Source organism: Carlito syrichta, unplaced genomic scaffold, assembly GCF_000164805.1.
Source record: "Carlito syrichta isolate Samal-C Ts95f unplaced genomic scaffold, Tarsius_syrichta-2.0.1 Scaffold308254, whole genome shotgun sequence".
NCBI lineage: Eukaryota > Metazoa > Chordata > Mammalia > Primates > Tarsiidae > Carlito > Carlito syrichta.
This window is the reverse complement of record NW_007252350.1, coordinates 202702-226398: the sequence shown is the minus strand read 5'-3', so window position 1 is coordinate 226398 and position 23697 is coordinate 202702. Positions and strand designations below refer to the sequence as shown.

The 23697-nt window shown below is 40.6% G+C and overlaps 1 protein-coding gene across 1 annotated transcript in view; it reads left to right on the top strand.

Moving 5' to 3' along the window:
• Positions 1–23697, top strand: part of CATSPERE (catsper channel auxiliary subunit epsilon) — a 118067-nt gene that overhangs the window by 61357 nt on the left and 33013 nt on the right. Inside the window, exons 5-11 of the mRNA XM_008065364.1 lie at positions 41–99; positions 1695–1770; positions 6310–6362; positions 10114–10164; positions 12437–12470; positions 12539–12618; positions 21574–21673. Coding sequence (XP_008063555.1) covers positions 41–99; positions 1695–1770; positions 6310–6362; positions 10114–10164; positions 12437–12470; positions 12539–12618; positions 21574–21673 — 453 coding nt within the window. The remainder of the gene's footprint in view (positions 1–40; positions 100–1694; positions 1771–6309; positions 6363–10113; positions 10165–12436; positions 12471–12538; positions 12619–21573; positions 21674–23697) is intronic.

Here is a 23697-nt window from a genome sequence, read left to right as displayed (position 1 = left end):
CCAAGTCTTCTGCTTTACATAAACTCTTTTTCTTTTTCAGATACTAACATTTTTTCAGAGTATAAATTATGAGGGAGTAGATGATTACTTCAAGTTGCAGTAAGTATGACTTTTTTAAAAAACTCAGTATGAAATATGCTACTCAGGTTACTGATTTATAGGTATTCTTTTATTTAAATGGCTTCATGTCATTTTAAATATTCAGATTTCTTTAAATGTCTAGATAGATGTCAAATTAGTATTTAACTATATAAAATGTAAAACATTCTTTGTAGTTTAATGGAAACATGACCTATCTGAGGGTTTCTCATTCATCCAAATAAAGATATTTTTTAAATGGACTATTTCTTAATTGAGCAATTTAAAGAATAACTTATCACTAATTCCCATCTCAGAGTTTCTACATACTATCAATAGCAAAAACAATAACTCTTATTTCACAAAAAGTCTTTAACTGTGAGTAGAATCAGATAAAAATACCATCTTTGATGTCTAGAATAAGGTACATAGTAACTAAGCAACCAAACCTGGAATTTCGTGTTGAGGTATTCATATGGTTACTGTTATGGATGGGTATTTACTTGATCCTTGTTTACTGAAGGAAGCTCTTAGTTGTCTCTGGCAGAGAGCTGTTTTTTCTCTGCTGGGCACCATCGTGGGGGGCTGTTTGCCCACCTTTTTCTCCCTGGGAGTTTGGGAATCCTTTGCCATTCTGATGAATATCCATTTTCCTTCTTGAACTGAGGCTCATTGTGCTTTCCATACTGTTTTGCTATGTTCAGGCAAGGGAAGCATGCTGAAAGCCTTTAATCTGCCATCTTAACTTGTTTTTTATCTAAAAGACACTGACCTGCTTTTCAATTCCAATCAGATCATATTATGCTGCTTAATGTGGTTCAGAAAACTAATTTTACAACTTACTCTTTACTGTTCCAAAGGTGTTATCAATAGAAGGGGGAAATCTGTGAGGGCTTAAGAAAGCCACTGCCTTATAATATCATCAGGAAGCAGGCAGTTCAACATGTCAGTAACAGAACTCCATTGTTAGGGGACTGAGGGTGTTAATGAAACAGGGTAGTTGAAATGCTGAAAGGATGCTCATTTCTGTTTCTTATTGTGCTAATCCTATGGTGGCCAAAATATGGGACACCATAAGGTGGAAGCAACTTTACAATATGACCACAATGCAGAGCTGCCTTAGCAGAAGCAGTGAACAGTAACCACCAGCGCCACCCTCCAGGCCTCTAGAATTTCTCATGGGGGCTCAATCACATAGTACACGTGGGACTTTTCATTTGCTCTACAAAAAGGCAAAGTCAGCCGGGCTCGGTGGCTCAGCCTGTAATCCCGCGCCTTTGGGAGGCTGAGATGAGTGGATTGCCTGAGCCCGCGGGTTCGAGACCTGCCTGGGGAAGTTGGCGAGACCTCATCTCTACAGTAAATCAAAAATGAGCCGGGCGTGGTTGCGCGCATCTGTAATTCCAGCTACTCAGAAGGCTGAGGCGGAAGGATCGCCAGAGCCCAGCAGGTCGAGGCTGCGGTGGCCGGGAGCAGCCACTGCACTCCAGTCTGGGTGACAGAGTGAGACTCCAACTCAAAAAAAAAAAACAATAAAAACAATAAAAACAAAAAGGCAAAGTCATACCTACCTCTCTCATGATTCTATAATAACCTATATGGATTGTTTTGCCTAGAGACCAGAACACAGGACTTGTACTTGTCCAGTTTCGACCTAGTGCATATTCAAGAAGATGTCCAATAGCCCAAAGGGTAAGTAGTGTGGGTTGGAGATCAATTAATTACTTCAAAAATGCGCAAATCAGAGGGCCGGGCACGGTGGCTCAAGCCTGTAATCCCAGCACTTCGAGAGGCCGAGGTGAGAATATTGCCTGAGCTCAGGGGTTCGAGACCAGCCTGGGCAATTTGGTGAAACCTCATCTCTAAAATAAATTTTTTTTAAAAAGCTGGGAGTGGTAGTACGTACCTGTAGTTTCAGTTACTTGGAAGGCTGAGGCAGAAAGATCCCCTGAGCCAAGCAGGTCGAGGCGTGGTGGCCATGAGTGTGCCACTGCACTCCAGTCTAGGCGACAGAGTGAGATTCCATCTCAAAAAAAAAAAAAAAATGCAGCCGGGCTCGGTGGCTCAGCCTGCAATTCCGTGCTTTGGGAGGCTGAGGTGAGTGAATTGCCTGAGTCCGCGGGTTCAAGACCCGCCCTGGCAACTTGGCGAGCCCTCATCTCTACAATAAATCAAAAACTAGCCGGGCATGGTAGCGTGCGCCTATAGTTCCAGCTACTTGGAAGCCTGAGGCGGAAGGATCACCAGAGCCCAGCAGGTCGAGGCTGCGGTGGCCGGGAGCATGCCACTGCCCTCCAGCCTGGGCGACAGAGTGAGACTCCAACTCAAAAAAAAAAGAAAAAAATGCTCAGATGATAAACTAAATCATTTATATTACCACCATACAATACCACTCCCCTCATAATTAGCAACATTGTATAATGTTTCACTGTAATGATAGCATTATTTCATTTTGAAGACAGAAGATAAGATTGCTGCCTTCTGTGCATTTATCAACTAAAGTGGGATATACAAACATATACAAAATGTAAAACTGTTAGTTTTTGACGATAAATAAAACTGTGAAAAGGAAAATGGAATTTAATGGGAACAACTAATTAGATGTGGTTTGGCCAAAGGAGACTGTCAGTCACATCCATAAATGCCAGGCATTTATTCACTCAAAAATCATTTATTCGTTCAAAAAATGTATTGCATGCCTACCAAGTTTCTGTTTCAGTCTATGTGCTAGGTAATGAGAGTTACATAGATGAAAACACAGAGCACATCCCCTAGAGGTAAACTTAAACTAGCTTAAGAGAATGTGGTGTACCCAGTTATCAAATAGCCCAGAAGAAAGAACGAGTAATTTTGATTGGGAGGGAAAAGGTGAAATGAAAGGGATCCATAAAATGACTATTGAAGGATAAGTAGAAATTCTGCAGGCAGATGCAAAGGGAATTCCAGGAAAAGGAACAGACCAAAGCACAGAGGTGTGAAACAGCATTCAGTCTTCAGGTAAGCATGAGTATTAGGAACTTAAACTTAAACTCAAATTCTTCACATTCTCACCTCCTTTGAGTCTACGCTCCACACTTTCCTCCTCTTTTTAATACCTCTCAGCCTAACTAACACTCAAAAAACATTGAGCACCTACTGTATACCAGGAATTATGTTATACATGGGAACACAAAGTGAAATAAGACTTGGTCTTTCCCCTTCAGAACACAAGCACAAGGAACCTGTTCCTACCTAGGCAGGGTTTCATATATTTAGAAAGAGGCTTGAACTGGGGCATACACAGTCCATCCTTGAGCACTGCTGACACACACTGCTTCCCCAGGAAATTGTCTGCAGCTGCATACCAACTCCCCTGTCTGCCTACCATGCTACCCACCGGCTCAAATCTGCGTAGAAAGCAAAGCCCTGCAACCTCGCCATTTCCTGCCCTAGGCTAGGTCTATGTTTTCCTATGTTTAATTGCTTGACCCTTTCCTTTACGGATGCCTTCCTGAAGCACAGTTGTTTCCTCATACCTGTCTAACTTATAGATTTGTTAGGGATCCCTATTCACTCTCTCCTGCCCAGCCAAGGCATTATAAAAACAGGTGCGTCTCACCTGAGTTCAGACCCAAGCTCTCTCACCTACTGGCTTGGTGGGCAAGCTGCTTAAACACTCGGAGTCTCAGCTGTCTCGTTTGTAAAAAGGGAAATGTAACATCCATCTTATGGGGTTATTGAGAGCATTACATGAGATCATGGGTGTAAAGTACCCAAAACAGTGCCTGCCACATAGTAATTATCTAATATTATTGGTTTCTTCCTTCCGTTTCCTCTTTGGCACCCTGCAGACAAGGACAGTTCAGATCTAACCACTCTCTGGGCCTGCTGCAGGTAGTTTTGACTCACCCACTGAGATAGAACACAGAAATATGTAGTAGCCCTTTTAGGTAACAGCAAAATGCAGTCTTGTATGAGGCAGGTCCTCTAATTAACCCAGGAAATGAAAACCTGTACACAACTTCACGATGTGCTTTCAACCACAGGATCCCTTCTTTGTGCTCCCATAATCATGAATAAATAAGTCATCAGCCTCCCAGATAAATATTGTAGAGACACAGGGCCCAGTTCCGTATGTACACAGAACCATGACTTACAGACTCCTCTCATTGTAGGGTGCTAGGTCCTTGCTAAACCCGCTGGACCAAATAAACATGGACTGCCCTATTTGAATAGGAACCTGCTGTCTTTGTCACTTAATCTTCATAGCTTGTAGCTGAGCAGCAAATAGAACTGTCAGTTCCAACAAGGGTGTATCTCACTTTTTTTTTTTTTTTTTAGTCAGAGTCTCACTCTGCCGCCCAGGCTGGAGTGCAGTAGCATGCTCACAGCCACTGCAGCCTCGACCTGCTGGGCTCAGGCGATCCTTATGCCTCAACCTTCCAAGTAACTGGAACCACAGGCATGTGCCACCAAGTCCGGCTGATTTTTTTTATTTGTTGTGGAGACGAGGTCTTGCCTTTTTGCTCAAGCTGGTCCCGAACCCCTGAGCTCAGGTAATTCTCTTGCCTCTGCCTCCCAAAGTACTGGAATTACAAGCGTGAGCCATTGCACCCGGCTCTGTATCTCACTTTTTAACCTTGTACCCAGTACTGGAAATGCAGAAATGTAGGCCAGTCCCCAGAAGGCCTCAGTAATTTCCAAGATGAATTTTCCCAGGGAGAGCTGACTATAACTCTGGGTAATACATTATCTACCAGCATGTGTGTTGAAGGCCTTTAGAATTCCTGTCTCAGATCAGTCAGCCTGTCCAGTTAGAGGGAGTTTTGCAGTGTCAGACTCTCAGCTAAGACAGGAGCTGTCCTGCCCTGTCTCTCACTGAGGATACATGTTTTCATTTAGGCTATATGTCAGAATTTGTTTAATTAGGTGCCCTGCCCCAGGGAACATTTGTCAACACTGCAGCCATGGATACTTCAGGAAGCAGGCTTATTCACACTTCCCATACTCTGCACCTTCTACTCCTTTCCAATACGCACCTATAGTTCAACTCATATTTTTAATCCTAACCATTGTTTTTGATTCTGAGGCTTGGGGCGATTTTTGTCAACTACAACTAGGAAGAGAAGACACACTACAAATGAGATCATCAAATAATGATGGGTTGTGACTATGATAGATCTGAGGACCTCTGCCAACGCTGTGTTACATGGATAATTTAGTATAGACAAAGAGGAGGCTGTTGTTTCTAAACATATTTGATAGGAAAGCAAAGAATAGTGACAGTGGGTGTCAAAGACTGTGAGGCAGATGGAAAATATTGCTACTAATAGTAGAAGTGTATTTAGGGGCAAATGCAATCTACTTAGGGCATCAGACTTTAGTGGGAGTTTATTTGCTTATTTGAATGTTAGCCTTTTCCATATCAAATGCCTCTCTTGGGCATTTCCAGCCCATGAAATAAGGCATCATGGCACAGCCTATCTATGGGATGCTGCTGTTGGATTTTTCACATGCTTTCTCCAATATAACTCAAAGTTTACTTACAGAGAAGTATGGGCTGTGTTAACTGAGCATCTCACAGTCCTATGGCTGACATGGTAGGCTAATTTCTAACTTCTTGCCTGTTATGCTGTAGTATCCACAGGTAGTTGCTTTTCAAATAAAGCATAGATGTACATTTCTTTAAAAACCAGTTATGAGTAATGTTTAAAATTACTATCCGTAGGACTGAGACAGGAGTTGAACAGTAATTGACCGATTGCCAGGGAACCTGTGAATATAGAGTAGTGCTGCTTACAGCAGGAATAACAAGAGTAAAATGCTGTTTTACATAACGCTACTAAATACCATGATAAATTACTGGTCTACTAAAGGGGAGGTGTCATATTAGTAGCTAGATATTTATAAAAACCTGCCAACTGAGTGAGAGGTGCAAGTTGGAAGTATGGAGTGGGTAGCCATGGTTGGAGAGGTGCAGGCAAAAAGATGAGGTTGGAATGATTTCTGAGATTCTGACATAAGAAAACACCAAACCTTTGAGCCCCATGAACAGTAAAGACAAAAGGAAACAAACAAACAAAAGTGATCAAAGAAGAAGAATGAGAACAGCACAGAGCAGTTGTATAACAGAAATCTGCATTTTAAAAGTTATTCTTTTAAATCTAAAAATGTAATTGGTTTTAGCTGTCTAATATTTTAGATAATGTGAATCGGAATCACTGAACTCACTACCTAATGACTTCATTTTAGGTGTTCCAAATAGCTGTTGGCTGTGATGCTAAAAAATTCATTGCAGTTAAAGGGTAAGTATATTTTCATTTGACCTGTCTTACTCTTTAAGTTTTTAGAACAAATGGTAAACTAAATGATAATTACTAGTGATACTATTAGCCTGATGACTGACCCATCCACGATGAAACGCAAAATCGAATTGACATTGACCAGTTTCAATTGGTTCAAACTTTTTGCCAAGTCAACACTACATTTGAATCACACTAAAAGTGAAAATAATTAACCTCTTTCTCTTATTACTGGCATTTTTCTTTGCCTTCCCTTTAATAAGTCAGTTCTTATCCTTCCCATTACCTCTCAGCCCTTCAGTCTACAGCTCATTTCCAGCAAAATGAGATGGAGAAACACTTAACTCTGTTTTCCATCCTACTCAACCAGTTTTAATTCCTTTCCATCAGAGAATTGCTTACAGCCATATCAGAGATGCCTCAATTTTCTGCACCATTTTCTATGGGAAATTCCTTAGAGTAGGCCTAACAGAACCACCGGAGATTCCTCCAGAGAATCTCAAGGTGTGAATTTGATTGATCTCACTATGGTTCACAATGAAGCACACTGGAGTTTGTGTCTTCCATTAGCCATAACTCTCTTTCTTTTACACCAGAGAAAATCAAGGGCAGCATACACAGATGTGTTTAGCAGAGGCTAAATGTATAATGGAGACAGTAATTTGTTGTGTTTCCTTGCCCTTGGTTAGGAGTGGGGGTGAGAGTGAGAAAACATTGACTCTTAGCTAAGTATTTATGAAATGACTTGCTCTCATCTAAAACTAATGTCTACTCCTCTGCCATTCTAAAAATATATTATTGCTGAAGTCAATAATCAGTTGCTAGATTGATAATTATATATTTGCATCTCATTCAGCACTTCCTAAATTTGTATTTCTTAACACCTTCGCACCCATAATTCCTTTTCCAGGAAACACAAAAAGCCTAACTGATTTATATAGTCTGTGCCATCCTATTTCAGGAATGATTTACATCTTTGTTCCTCAGAGTATGGTCTCTGCACCAGTGCTGGCATCACCTGGGAATGTGCTAGAATGCAGAATCTCGGTCCTCATCCCACACCTGCTGAATCAGAAATTGCATGTTAACAAAATTTCTGGGAGCTTACCAGAAGCATTATTTGAGAATAACTACTATAAGCAACATGTTTCCAAAACAATTCTCAGTACCAGCACATAACAGAATTCCTTCTCAGGCCTTTAGTTTCCTTTCAAAGTGAGATGCAAAGCATCTTGAACTATTGAATCTATTTCTGGGGGTGTCCAGATAGAAATAAGTTGTCCAACTTATTTGGTCATCAGAATCACCTGGAGAGTATGTTCAGAACCTTACTCTGGGCCTCTTAGTCAATCAGCCACTGATTCAGATCCCAGAAAACAACTTTAATATCTTGGTCTCAGGTTGCAGTGGGCCTATGGACTTTACAGTCATCAAGTGAGACCTGGTACAGTACTGAGTCCAAGGTATTTTGGGAGAGCCAGGAGAATTGTCAATGAAGGAGAGTTGTCATCTCTTGGTTCCAATTTTGGTTCAAAGCGGGAGATGGTCAATATCTGTCCAAAAATGATGGTGATAAGGGTTCCTTCTAAATTACACAAGGAACAGCCAGCTCAAATGGTCAAATGAATAACCTAACTAAAAACTATATAATTTCATAGACCATTATATCCTTTCATCTGCATGAATCCTAACCAGAAATTATGTGAGTCCTCAAAATAGCTCTCTACCTGTACAATTGAGTCTCTAGTAGCAGCTAGAAATCTTGTGTTAAAACAAAAAACAAAAAAAGGTTTATGTGGAATAAAACAGTCCCGAGAAAAGTGTCTTCATTTTGATAGATTTTCTGAGTTTTTGCCCTGCTTTATTTTTGTTTTAAAGCAGGATTTATTGAGAAGACAAAAAAGCTACCAGAGCAGGAGGGGACCCGAGAGCGTTGCCTGATTTTCTGAGTTTTAATTTTTATTTGTGTGTGTGCATGTGTGTGTGTAGGGGGGGTGGTAACTTTTTTAAAATTCTGAAATTTACATAATATAAATTTACCATTTTAAAGCGTACAGTTCAGTTGCATTAAGTACCTTCACGATGCTGTGCAGCTAGCACCACTCTCTAGATCCAAAATACTTTCACCACCCCAAAAGGAAACCCTATATCCTCTCCATTCTCCCTTTTCCCTAGCCCCTGGAAACCACTAACTTGCTATCTCTATCAATTTGCCTATTCTGGACATTTCATATAAATGGACTCATACAATATATGACCTTTCATGCCTGGTTTCCTTCACTTAGCATGTGTTTGAGGTTTACCCATGTTGTGGCATGTATCAGTACTTCATTCCCTTTAATGGCTGAGTAGTATTCCATTATATGGATATACCACCTTTTGTTTATCCATTCTTCAGTTCATGAATCTCTGTGATGTTTCCACCTTCTGGCTCTTCCAAATAGTGCAGCTATAAATACTTGTATACAAGTTTTTGAACATCTGTTTTCACTAATTTGGGGGTATGTACCTAAGAGTGGAACTGCTGGGTCATGTGGTAATTCTATGTTTAACTTGTTGGAAGAACCATCCAACTGTTCTTCATGGTGCCTGTCCCACTGTACTTTGCCAACTGCGTATGGGTTCTAGTTTCTCCCCATCCTTGTCAACATCTGTTACTTTCTGGTTTCTGTTTTAAATTGACAGATAAAATCGTGTATGTTTACTCTTGTGCGACATGATGTTTTAAAATACATTGTGGAAGCCGGGCTCAGTGGCTCAGCCTGTAATCCCACGCTTTGGGAGGCCGAGGTGAGTGGATTGCCTGAGCCCGCAGGTTCGAGATCCGCCTGGGCAACTTGGCGAGACCTCATCTCTACAATAAATAAATTAAAAATTAGCCGGGCGTGGTAGCGCACACCTGTAGTTCCAGCTACTTGGAAGGCTGAGGTGGAAGGATTGCCGGAGCCCAGCAGGTCAAGGTTGTGGTGGTTGAGAGTGTGCCACTGCCCTCTAGCCTGGGCGACAGAGTGAGACTCCAACTCAAAAAATAAAAAAATAAAAAATAAAATACATTGTGGAATGACTAAATCTAGCTAATTATCACATGCATTACCTCCTGTAGTTATCACTTGTGTGGTAAGAACACTTTACATCCACTTTCAGTTTTTTTTTGTTTGTTTTTTTTTTGAGTTGGAGTCTCACTCGGTCGCCCAGACTGGAGTGCAGTGGCCGCTCCCGGCCACCGCAGCCTCGACCTGCTGGGCTCCGGCGATCCTTCCGCCTCAGCCTTCCAAGTAGCTGGAACTACAGGCACGTGCTACCATGCCCGGCTAATTTTTGATTTATGGTAGAGATGAGGTCTCCCCAAGTTGCCCAGGCGGGTCTCGAACCCGCGGGCTCAGGCAATCCACTCACCTCAGCCTCCCAGAGGCGCGGGATTACAGGCTGAGCCACCGAGCCCGGCCACTCTCAGTTTTCAAGAAGACAGTATATTCTAAACTATAGTCACCATGTTGTACAATAGATCTCCTGAATGAATTCCTCCTGTCTAATTGAAATTGTGTATCTTTTGAAATTCTGGTGTCTTCTAAAACATTGTGAAACTAATATTTTTAAAAATAGAACTGCTAGGGCCACACACTAACCCTAGAGATTCTAATTCAATAAATGATAATTCTATGATACTGTATCTATTTGAGAATCACTGAGTTAAATGATTAAACATTTGTGCAAATATATAAGGAATGATGACGTTACAACTTTTTTTTTGTAGATTTAGTAAGAAAGGATGTTTTCGCCATGACTTTTCTTACGTGATTGAAAAGTAAGAAATTTTTAATATAAACCCTGAGTTTTATATTAATATAGTACCAATAATTTACAATCGGTTCTTATTCATTGAATTCCTGTTAGCATATGTTTGGCTTATCACTGTGCAGTCAGTTTTAGCATTACTTAAATTATGCAGACACAACAATGAACTTTTCTGGAACATGGCAAGAGAAAAAGTCATAGTCCCCCTTTAACTTAATTGGATAAACAGAACAAGTCTCATTTACGTACATGTGGCCTCAGATCCCATATTGTTCCCTCTAATTAAGGAAGACGTACAAGAATTTTTTCCTACATAATTTTTCTCAAATTCTACATGACTATGGTTAAGCTAGTTAGAAATTATGAATTTATCAAGAAAGTCCTGACATCAATAGTCTACTAACTGAACTTTTTTCAATTTTTTCTTTTTAATTTTATTCATATTTATTCTTAATAGGGTGATTTATTAAAGACATAACTAAAACGGGGCTTCTGCCTTTGTAAGATAAAGATCTTTATTACAAAAATGTAGACCAGGCACTGTGTATACCTGTAATCCCAGCCTTTTGGAAGGTCAAGATGGGATTACTTGAGCCCAGGAGCTCAAGACCAGCCTGGGCAACATCGGGAGACTTCGTCTCTATAAAAAAAATCAAAAAATTAGCCAGGTGAGGTGGTGCATGCCTGTAGTCCCAGCTACTTAGGAGGCTGAAGTGGAAGGATCGCCTGAGCAATCACTTGAGTGATCATGCCACTGCACTCCAGACTGGGCAACAGAATGAGATCCTGAGTCAAAAAATAATAATTTTTAAAATATATTAAGATTTCAAATGTATAGATGTACATAACCTCTGAAATATATTAAAGGCCTTTGAAAAGCTGTGAAATTTTCTATTTCTATGTAATTAAAATAAATGAAAGGATATTTAATCACGAAGTATATCCCTTAAGTGATTTTACTCAACTTTAAGACAGGATAGAGGGATAGGAAAGCCTGAATACTTCAGACTGCAATGCTTAGTAAAGACAGTAGGTAAAATAGAATGAGTGAAAAGAAAACATTTAATAGTTAGTAAGGGCACCATCTTTTAGTGTCTGTGAGGCAGCTGGGCCTGAAGAGTAAGAATATGAAATAGGCTCTATCCACTGTACAGAAATTTCTTGAGTCTGTTGCCTGTGACTGGTGATGGTGATTCAAGTTTGAGGATTGGCAAGAAAGGAAATAAGAGAGGGAGAGTGATTGTGAAGGACTAAACCCTTGAGTTCATGAAGAGGAGCGATTCCACTATTGCAAGAAACCTAAATTGGGAGATAGTTGAAGATTTAAAATACACATCTATTGTTACCAATTCTGAAGTACCTTATTCTCTCATCTATTAATATTCTGGAAAGAACTGCAGTGAACTAGTACAATGACCATGGGCTTTACAATCACGCATCCTTCTTAGTAGTGAAGCAAGATTTGTAGCCTTGAACAAGTTTCACACAATTTCTGAGAATGGTAAAATATCTTCAAATGCAGATATGATAGGACAATAATTTACACCTTGTTGTTTGTTATAAGAATGTGTTAACATGTGTAGAAAGTGCCTGAAACATAATAAGCACTCAGTATTTTATAATAATGTTTATCTATTTAACTTTTATGACATTGCTTTACCTAAACCAAGCCATGGTTTTAGTTTATATGAGGGAGGACCCAAAACAATGGAATTTATTTATTTTAAAATGTGCGTTTATTCTAGCATGTTTAAACTTCAGTCACTTTCAAAGTACTCTCTGTTTGATGCAATACTCCTATGGAGACACTTTTTTCACAGCTCAGAACACATTTTGAACTCATTAATTTTGATGCCTTTATGTTTCTGCCATTTTTGGCTTCATCTCTTCCACACCTTCAAAATGTTTCCCTTTGAGGGTTTTCTCATCCAGGGAAACAAAAAAAAAAAAGTCACTCAGGATGAGATTGGGTGAACAGGGAGGGTGGGGCACAGGAGCCATGCGGTTTTAGTCGACACTCAACATGGTGTAGGTGCGCGCCTAAATCACCCATCATGAAATGTGCAAATGTGCTGAAAAAATCTCCAAAAAAAAAAAAAAAATTCACTGAAGCTGAACGCAGCCTCTCACAACAACGCTACCTGGGATGGGTTTCTAGAACATTTGCCTAGCAGTAAGAGTCTGCTCACCCTCCAAAAGATAATTCTAATTGTTGGGGGTTCCCCAAGAGGTTTGAAAAAAGGGAAGAGAAATAAATAATGAAGAATGTCTTTTTTTTACAGGTCATATCTGAGGCATCAGCCATCTAAAAACTTGGTAAGAAAACTACAATTTTGTCAATGCACCAAATATATCAAGTAACTAAAGCACTTTTCCTTTTCTAGAAAGTAAAGTATAATTGGAATGAGTATGGCTGCCCACTGAGACTTGATTTCACAGCAAAGTTTCAACCTCTGATTCAATTGTAAGTATATTCGCATTAAAATGTTTAACTTATTTTGAAAGTTGCAAAAGAAAATTATAAGAACAAGACTAATTCATCATGCATCTAATAATAACTATTTCTGACTACTCAGTATATGTGAGAGTTAGTTTTCAGTACTAGTTATACAAAGCTGGGCAACCATGGTCTCTGCATGTTGGGAGAGGTTAGAGTTTAGCAGTTGAAATATAAGTGGGTTCCAGAGCTGAAGAGCTTTTTTAGGGATGCAGCATCTTAGCTAAATCTCTAAATCCTCTCTAAATCTCTTCCCAAGCTTCTTTCAGCTCCCCTGCCTGTAGCTACCCTCCCTTCCCTAGGTGACATGACTTCTCTTTCCACAAGTCAATAATAAATAAAAGCTTGTGAGGAAAGAAACTAGATTGCCAACCAGGCATGGTGGCTCACGTCTGTAAATCCCAGCACTTTGGGAGGTGGAGGCAAGAGGATTGCCTGAGCTCAGGGGTTCAAGACCAGCCTGGGTTACTTGGCGAAACCTCATCTCTTCAATAAATCAAAAAATTAGCTAGGTGTGGTGGCGCATGCCTGTGGTTCCAGCTACTTGGAAGGCTGAGGCAGAAGGATTACCTGAGCCCAGCAGGTAGAGGCTATAGTGACCGTATGTGTGCCACTGCACTCCAGCCTGGGTGACAGTGAGACTCTGACTCAAAAAAAAAAAAAAAAGAAAGAAAAAAAAGAAACTAGATTGCCAATAAGCACATTGAGGAGATTTAAAAAATATTATCCCTAACTTAATTCTTAAAAACAATATTTCATAATAAAAATATGAAATGCTCATTAGGAAGGCTTTTTCAACTGAATGTTTTATTTGTTTGCTTTCCTCTCGGACTTTTTTCTTTTATTCTTGGTTAATGATGATAAAATTGCATGTTTTGCTACAAAATCTGAAAAAATAAGAGAGATAAATGACCCATATTTCTAAATGTTTTGCTATTATAAACAAAATTGTGGTGAATATCCATTTATGTACTTGTTTGGACACTAGTACAGTTATGCCATTAAGATAAACAGCTGGGAGTAAAATTTCTATGTCTAAAACATTTTTTAACATTGAGTCAAAGATTTTTGGGGACCTCTTAGGCTGCAGACAATTTCTGCTACCTCTCATGGTGGGGAGGTGTAGAAGTAATGAATCAGGTGCTCCGATTTAGTTTTGCTTCCAAAACATTCTCTGTTGGAATCCAAAAGGCCTCTGCCAACATATTCTATCCCCTTCCTCTCACCCATGATACTTCTAAGACTCTTCCCTGTGCCCTTTCCCTCTTAAATCATATTCCTACACTCCCTCTGTCAGAATTCCCTATGCTATCAGGCTAATCTGCTTGCTTCTTTAGTTCTGATCTTCTTCTAGATATCTAATTATGGCTCTGTTTTTCCTGGGCATCCAAGGCACTCCTTCCCCTCTGAGGCCTAGTTTTTGTGTTTGTTTATTTGTTTGTTGGTTTGTTTATGCAGCACTTAATCACACAGAGGTTAAAAAAAAGAATCTTAAACTCCTCTCCGAGAGAACCAGAAAAGTGCACTCCGGTTCGGTTAATCATTACTAAACGCCTACTTTGCACCACGTACGGTGCTATACACTGGGAATTCAGAGATAAAGGACAGGATTTCTACCCTCAGAAGCTGAAGAGTCTGATGAATTAGATAAACATGTGAGCTGATATGCTAAGTGGAATATAGAAAGGAACAGTGTAGGTGGCTGGTATTGAAACTCAAAAGGATTCAACTCAGCTGTGAAGGGAGAGAGGGTCTGGGAAACTTTCCAGAAAGCTTGCATTTGAGCTGAGTCACTGAGTCTTAAATAATGAATATCTAGCTGGAGGCAGAGGAGGGGAGGAGAGAAGTAGGAGAGTAATGGTGAATTCCACTGGGTAAGCCTTTTAAGCAAAAGCGATGGTCTGAGGAAGAATATGTACAGTTCTAACAGTATGATGCTGTTGAGGCATAAAATGAGTCACGAAGTATCAAGAGAAGAGACTAGAAAGCTAGCCGGGTGGAGTGTAGCCCATGGAAAGCTTCCTATCCATTCCTCTGACACACTGGCATGAACAAATATTTGCTTTAGCTAGTTCTCTCTGGGAGAAGTCTAGAAGATGCATTTCAGGGAAACAAGTCTAAGTAGGGAGACTAGCTGGTTAACTGCGTTGATAGTCCTGGGAAGAAAAAAAAAAACAAATGAATGAAACCACAACAAGGACAAAGAAGAGAAATCATTTACAAGAAAAATGAGTGATTATAATAGTCATGGCCTGGTCGTTGACATATATGAGTGGTTCGGGAAAGAGAATGCGGAAGATGAATGAATCAAAGGTGATATCAGTCGGAAGAAACCTCCCACAAACTTCCACCACCACATCTATCCGTCTTCAAGCGTTGTACCCAGGAACTCTGTTGGCCTCCCTGACACCACGGATGAACCATCTGTGTGTCTGTCTAAGGCCTGTCGGTCCATTTGTGAATGTCTCCCTGCTCTCTTTCCCAACGAAGAACGTTGCTCCTGAAATTCTCCCCCTCTTTCTCCTGCATCATCAACGTTTCCCTCTCCACGGAATACAAATAGGCAGTTCTTTCTCTTACCAAAACAAAACCAAACCCTCTCTTGACCCTGCTACCTCTTCGGCTCCGATATTCACTGTCATCAGTTCTTCTTCCATTATCTCCCAAATCCCCCTCAGTCAGACTTTTAGGCCCACCCATTCCGTTGGCACGGCTAACCAATATGGTCAATAACTTCCGTTTTGCTAGACCAGTGGTTGATTTTCAGATCCTACTTTACAGGATTTCATTAATAAGAATTAACACGGTTAATCGTTTATCACTATTTGAAATATTTTCTTCATTTGGCTTCCAGGATATCTCATTTTCCTACTTTTCCCCCACCCCCTTCACTTTAAGCTCCCCTTAATTTCTTAGTTTTGCCTTTTCTCCCTGCCTCTTTTTGTTATGATCTATAATATTGTTTTTAATTTTCTTAACTCTTATGATCACATATGAGTTATAAATTTGCATATGCCTCTTCTACTTTAATCCTTCTAATGAGTTGGCAAAAACACCCTTACCAATTACATATGCACAGTAGTTCTACGCTTTTATGTGATTTTAAATATCTGTTTAAAGATAATCTTAGCTGGGTACACTGGCTCAGACCTGTAATCCAAGCACCTTGAAAGTTGGAGGTGAGAGGCTTGCCTGAGCCCAGGAGTTTGAGACCAGGCTGGACAATTTGGCGAGACCTCATCTCTACAATAAATAAAAAAGTTAGCTGGGTGTGGTGGCGCATGCCTATAGTTCCAGCTACTTGGAAGGCTGAGGCAGAAAGTTCACCTGAGCCCAGCAGGTCAAAGCTGTGATAGCTGTGAACATACCACTGCACTCCAGCCTGGGTTACAGAGTGAGACTCCAACTCAAAAAAAAAAAAAAAAAAAAGATGATGTTAAATTAAAACTTAGTCTGACAGTAAAGAATTCAAAAAGCAAAGTTTAACTTGCTACTAGTTCTTGTCATACTAGCTTTTAAAAAAGTCTGACATTATGCATTATCTATAAAGTGTGAGAAGGGTTAAACAGTCTTTATTTGATATTACACATAAACCACACTCAGATACCTTTCAGTAAGTAAAAGGCAGAATTTTAGGTAAAAGGAATTCTAATTAGATTGACATAGTTAAGACCAAAAATATAAAGCAAACATTGCTACCTTATCTTCAGCCCCTCCCTTTAATAGGCTAGTGAACACAAATTAAAACACAGGTGAGTTTTGTTTGATTCTTAGACAGTGAAGGGATTTCCCTAGTATTTACATATATTCATATAACCAGTTATATACATCTAAATATAAGACCAATCTCCAATAGGTTTTGAGGTGACATTCACCATCTTTGAGAAAAGTTGAACATGACTAGTCAAGTCTAATCATATCTTTAGAAGGGGAAAACAGTGATAACATTTATTGGATTGAAAATTTTTTAAAAACCAATCATATTCATTTAAACACAGGCCAGTCTCATTTAAATCAGAACTCTCCAACAAAAATATTCTGCCAGTCATTCATGATCTGAATTCTGGTATATGAGAGCAATTAAACTACAGTACACATTTTAAAAAATCATGAGAGCTGGGCTTGGTGGCTCAGCCTGTAATCCCACACCTTGGGAGGCTGAGGTGAGTGGATCGCCTGAGCCTGCAGGTTCAAGACCCACCTGGGCAACTTGGTGAGACCTCATCTCTACAATAAATCAAAAAAAATTAGCCGGGCGTGGTGGTGCGCGCCTGTAGTTCCAGCTACTTGGAAGGCTGAGGTGGAAGGATCGCCAGAGCCCAGCAGGTCGAGGCTGCGGTGGCCGGGAGCGGCCACTGCACTCCAGTCTGGGTGACAGAGTGAGACTCCAACTCAAAAAAAAAAAAAAATCATGAGATATTTCTATTTTGTAATAAATAAGGCAGTGACCAATTATCACTCAGTAGCTTTTGTGAGATAAGCTATCAAGTCTGCCCTTTCTCATGCTAGCGAAGATCTTTTTGCTCCAGAATATTCTCCAAGTACTCCATCAGTGTCTCCTCTCCCCAGATGATGCCACTGTTCTTATTGGCATTTGTGTAAGAGAGTCCGGTGGCCTAGCCCACCTTCTGCCCAAAGAGATGATGGAGATTTGGCCAGTATTGTGCTTGCCTCCCTTTTCCATGGTGTGACACGGGGCACACTTCTGAACAAAAATCTTCTTGCCTTTTTCAACATCACCCATATTTAATTCTGTCCTTTGTCACTTGTGCTACAAAGGGTCCCCCTTGGAAATCTGACATCTTGCTCGCTCGCTCTCTCCCCCTAACCTCTTAACCAAGACTCAGGGCTTTCTTTTCTTTTCCCCATCTCAGCTTTCTCTTTTAGGGATGTCACAATCCTGAATGTCTCAATATATTGATATAGCCCCAAACTGTATCTGCGGCTTGAACATCTCCCCTTGTATTATTCAGGTTTGTTTAGACTAAACTATAGTCTCAGAGCTTAACTCTCCATCACATGGGATGTTTTAAAGGGTCAGGATTAGAGGTGATTTCCAGCCACATCCCGTTATCTGGATGTGAACAGACACAGTATTCCTGAACCCCAGGCTCATAAGTTCACTGAGGTGTTAAATACATATATCACTTTTCCACTTAGATGTTGCATAGATGTATCAAACATAACCTGTCCAAAACGGGACTCCTGATCTTCCTCTTAAAACCTGCTCCAAGCTTTCTAATGGCTCTAATGGCCGGGCTTGGTGGCTCAGCCTGTAATCCCGCACCTTGGGAGGCTGAGGTGAGTGGATTGCCTGAGCCCACGGGTTCGAGACCCGCCTGGGCAACTTGGTGAGACCTCATCTCTACAATAAATCAAAAATTAGCCAGGTGTGGTAGCGCACACCTGTAGTTCCAGCTACTTGGAAGGCTGAGGTGGAAGGATTACCGGAGCCCAGCAGGTCAAGGCTGCGGTGGCTGGGAGCGGCCACTGCACTCCAGTCTGGGCAACGGAGTGAGACTCCAACTCAAAAAAAAAAAAAAGAAAAGAAAAGCAGGGAGGAATTGGGGGACTGGAAATCTCTATGAGGTCGAGGGACAGACGAGAGGACACACGGAAGATGAGAAAGAGTAGACGACTAGAACAGTACTATTTTGGATTTTTGTGGTAGCATTTTTTTCTAGAGGTAATTGATTTGTATCTTTACTACAAGAAGTTGCTTGATAACATTTTTTGCTTCCAATTTTCCAAAGATAATCAACCAAATATTAGAGGCCAACTACAGAGGGACACATCAATAAGGCTCTGTGTCTGGTTCAATAGAATTATAGCAATACATACTTGATAAGTGGGTATCCAACCAGGCATTTATCAGAGGCAAACCTAGGTGCTAAGTAATTAACTAACTTTGAGAATCAGATAGCCTTTAATTAATTAAGTTCTGAGAATCAGTAGCAGAGGTGGCCACTGGGAAATTAGTTCATAGTCTAGATCTCTGAATTCAAATAAATGACTTACCTTTATAGGAAATGACTCAGAAACAACTTGGGCAGAATTTGACAGATAAAAGGACAATAGATTCACCACCAAATGCTAATAAGAGTGAAACAGTCCTAGGAGAGTGATCCAGCTCAGAACGAAAGTCATCTCGGCTGGATCCTTGTCCCAGGCCTCACTTCACCCTTAGTAGTGTTTGATGGCGAACTATTATTGTCCCATCCCAAGCTGGAATTTGGTACCACAGAAGCAGCCCTGAAGGAAACAGTGGGATGCACTTGCTTTATTACTGTACGGGGAGTTCAGGAATAGGTATTGGGGGGGAGTTTAAGGGTACCTGGGATTTTTAAAAATCAAATAGGGGAAGATACACAGACAAACACAAAAATGCTTATCATAAAGGAATTTTATTATACATTCAGGTCCCTAGAAACTGGAGGCAAGGCATGCCACACAGGGCCACACGGGGAAACGCCAAGGTCAGTCAGGAGACAGAGGCAGCGAGGGGGAAACATGGGTAAGAGCCTTACTGTAGTTTCTATGGGGAGAAGTAGGTGAAATGGGGTAAGCAGGTTGGGGATTGGCTAGTTTGAATAATTTCAAGGGGCTCTGGGGAGTAGAGATGCTTTCTAATGGCTCTGGGGTGATAGGACAGGTTATGGTAGCCCAGGGTGTGACAGTCTAGAAAGGAGATGGTTGGAGATATGGCCTCTGGATTGACTGAGTTGCATCTGAAAGGGGCTCCTGGAAGTTATTTATTATCTCCAGGAATTGGCTAACCCTTGGCAGACCCTCCAGGGTCAGCAAGGCCTCAGATATTATGACATCAGAATTCAGAAAATAAAAGACATGGTTAATACCATGGACTATCCACACAGATTTATCTAGTGGGTTTGTCAATCACCAGTGAGGTTTCTCCTTCCCAGTTCCAAAAGTGGAACTGACATAGAGAGATGACCAATTGAAGGGAAGAGTTGCCAACTGCAGTAGTAACATTTCTGAATTTCTCGTGTTTAATCAGTATTATATCAGTATATATTTTCATTACATTAATGAACAGTAATGAAAATAACACATATTTATGAGGACAAGTACTTTTGGCATACTTTTCAGTGAAATAAATAAAACATTATCAAAGGGCGTTATAAACCAGGAATTATGGATCATGCAGTTTATCCTTATCGCCACTAGATGTCACTGTGGCTTACTGCTGTTGAGCATCAAACCATGCCTGCACAGTACAATTAAGAGTTTTTTTTTTTTTAAGCAAAGCATATGGCTTACAACTAGTCCTTGTAATTCAGGAATCTGATGACTTTTGGAAGATGCAATCAAACAACCTGCTGTTTTCAAAGCTGCTAGAATCAGAGCTTTGCAAAAGCCTGACCCAAATCTCTGAAATGATCCACAAATGAGTGTGTGTGCCCACATTGTGAGCATGTTTCTGTAGAAGAGGGTCCAGGGCTCTCAATAGAGCTTTAGAATTTTCTGTGGCCCGCCTCCTCCACCAGGAAAGAAGTCAAGCACCAACGCTCCCGCCTCTAGCTGCAGTCCCTGCTGAAAACCAACCTTCTGCGTTCATCTCTTTAAGATTTCTCAAAACTAATTAGGATGGAAATAAAATAACTTCTCGGGATATCACATTTTGACATTTAAAATGTGTGTGCCCAATTTGTGAGAATGGGACAATAACTACGTTTTATAACTAGGGCTGACCGGTTGGTAGCAAGTTATAGCGGACCTGGAAAAGCCAGATGATAACAACTGCACCATAAGGCAGACATCTGGGCAATGAATAAGAAGACACTGCCAAGGACCCTATTTAAAATAAACAGACACAGAGTTGTGAAGCAAGAAATATCAAAAAGTGGGGCAAGAGTCCAAGAGTCAGCAGTCTAGAAGCAAGTGCCTGAGACTAAAGTCCTAAGTGATATTTCCACCTAAGGGTTGTAGGGGACAATTTCCTTAAGTATGGGCAGTAACTGATGCATAAGGAAAACATGTAACCATTTTTACAGTCACAAGTTCTGGTATGAAACCGTGTGACTTTATCAATAACCTAACTTCAGTTTGGTCTCAGGTCTCTATTGTCATATGGTAGAAGGGGAAAAAATCATCTTAATAGGAAGTACCGTATCTTTCTTTAAACTTGTTGAGTTTGAAGTAAATACTCCAAGTTCAACAGGGCTTGTGTATCTAGACCCAGCAACAGGGGAGGGGTATCCTGTCCATGTTGCACTCTTTGCTAGTATCTGCTGTTGATAGACATCCTCACCCCTTCTCTGAGCATGGGCTATGCATGACTAGAGCTTACAGACGATCTCTGCTTCTCAGCTCCTCCTCAGTTTACCAGTGCTGCTGATCCAAGACAGCCACATCTTCCAGCTGGTTTCTCCTGGGGCATCTGCAGCATCTCGGTTCTCATCATAGTATTTCTGTGGTTTCCTTCTCTGGGACATAGGCAACCAATGAATATTTGTAGATCATATGACACCAGGGCATCCTTGCTTTGTCCTTTCTCCGTTTATCACATCCTTCCATCTTTTTCTCTGCTAACATCAGGGCCTAAACTACCCTCACCTTATCAATATATAGTCATTATCAAAGTAAGGAGAACTTATAGTTCCAACTGTTTAAAAAAAGTGAAATTTTCCTACTTAATGACTGTTAAGTTTTTATTTTGAGCACTGAAATAACATGTTCATTTCATTCAGCTGTCAAAATAGACCTATACAGTAGGTATTATTATTACACAACAGAAAAGAAAATTGAGACTTTGAGAGTTTGAGCAAGTTCCCCAGGGTCACAAAACTGTGATGTGATGAAGACCGGATTTAAGCCTAGGCCCATCTGATTCAAAAGCTGGAACTCTTAACCCCTCTATTTTAACTAAAGTATTGTTTTTGTGTTTGCTGTTTCTTTCAGATTTGATGATAATGGCTATGTTAATGATGTTGAAGCAAATTTCATAGTATGGGAAATACATGGCCGGAATGACTATAGCTTTAATAATACTATGAAGCAGGTAAGACATCTTTGAATCCAAATAGAACTTAGCCTGTAATTAAACAATGCATTTCTATTTTAAATCGATAAATAAATAATGTAAGGAAACTAGAACCAGGCAGCAGTGGGTAGGGGAAAAAGTCACCTCTATATTAAATTATACAACTCCTAAAATTCACTTGTGAAAATAAGAAACCATGGTCACGTAAGACAGATATACATGGGCCAGAAAATATAAAATAATGTTTATAGTAGGATGATGCAATTATAAGAGTATTCTTTTCTCTTTGAACTAACTATATTTAAGGTTTGATTGTTTATGAGTCCGCCTTTGGCTTTATGACATTTATCACATTTGTGCTTAAATCAAATTGACACTCTTGGACTTCATCTCACTTGACTTCTCTGCATCATTTGACCCTGAGGACCTTGGCTTCGATGTCCTTACGCTCTTCTGGTTTTCTTTCATCCTCCATGTCTGGTCAATCTTAGTCGTCTTAGTAAATCTCCTTTATTCTATTTTTTCACTTTGTAGGACACAACTGAATGGCCTTACTATTTCCAATAACCACACTTCACCTCCTTATTTAGGCCTCTCTGCCCATAAGGGCTTCCTTTCATGATGGAGTCTTTAGAAGTTATCAGCATTGATTCCTAAGATTCCCCAAGATTTCACTCTCAAACACAACCAGGGATGACGCCTTCCAATGTAACATTCTTATTTACCAGAGACCTTAATGATCCAGAAGTATAACCCACATAGATAGCAGCCAAGAGAGCTGAATTCCACCTGTCACCCCCTCAGATTACTGCAGGAACTAAATGTCTTTCAATCGTGTAACCAAATAGATCCATTCCACCACACATTCGTTCTATACTTGTTCAGCACCCAATATGTAAGTTCTTCTGGTCTACTTCCTTCCGATAATCTCATCCCTACATAACTGTATTCTGGACCAGAATCCCGTTACATCTTCCTTCTCAAACCTTTTCCTTGTACCTTTAAATGCTCCTAGATCCTTCTTCAATAAAAGTTCCTCAGGATATCTCTTTCCCTATATCTCTATCCAACCAAGGATACTCTTTCTCTTACCCTATACGCCAAAGAATGAGATTTGGGGTGTGGTCTTTCCTAATCCATAGTATATTTTCTTTCTTTTTTTTTTTGTTGGAGTCTCACTCTGTTGCCCAGACTGGAGTGCAGTGGCCGCTCCCGGCCACCGCAGCCTCGACCTGCTGGGCTCCGGCGATCCTTCCGCCTCAGCCTTCCAAGTAGCTGGAACTACAGGCACGCACTACCATGCCCGAGTAACTTTTGATTTATTGTAGCGATGAGGTCTCGCCCAGTTGCCCAGGCGGGTCTTGAACCCGCGGGCTCAGGCAATTCACTCACCTCGGCCTCCCAAAGCGCGGGATTACAGGCTGAGCCACATAGTATCATTTTCATACTTGACCTTAGTCAAAAGGCTGAAAGGTGATTGAGTATCATTTACTGGTCATTATCTTTTCACTGTAAGTAAAACTCCATCTGTTTGAGGTTCCTTCCATTCAGTTGACATCTACTCCATCCCTACTTACTAATGTCATATACTCAGAACTTGATCATGTTCCCTCATGCCCTGAAAACAATTACAGTTGACTGCTGAATTCTGCTATCCATCACATAGGGGTATTGCTGGGAAGGTTTCCAAGTAGGGGCGACATTTCCCCCCAGACCCATTTAGATCTAGGTGGAGCCATGTGATGTGTTCCTATGACCAGAATATGAGCAGAAGTTATAGGTGTCATTTCCAGATGAGGTGTTTGAAAAGGATCACATGAACCTCCATGCTTTCTATCTTACGTCACATCAGTATATTCTAGCAACAATTAAGGATGGAGTAGATACAAGATGGATAAAAGGGTTCAGAGGAGGAAATTCAAGGAGCTACTAGAAAGAAAAGGCCTGGGTTTCTAGTTCACTGCTTGGAGGAAAGTCAACCAAAAGAATCATCTAACAAGGAATATCTGCGTTGGACTATGTGCGATCAAGAATTAAGCCTT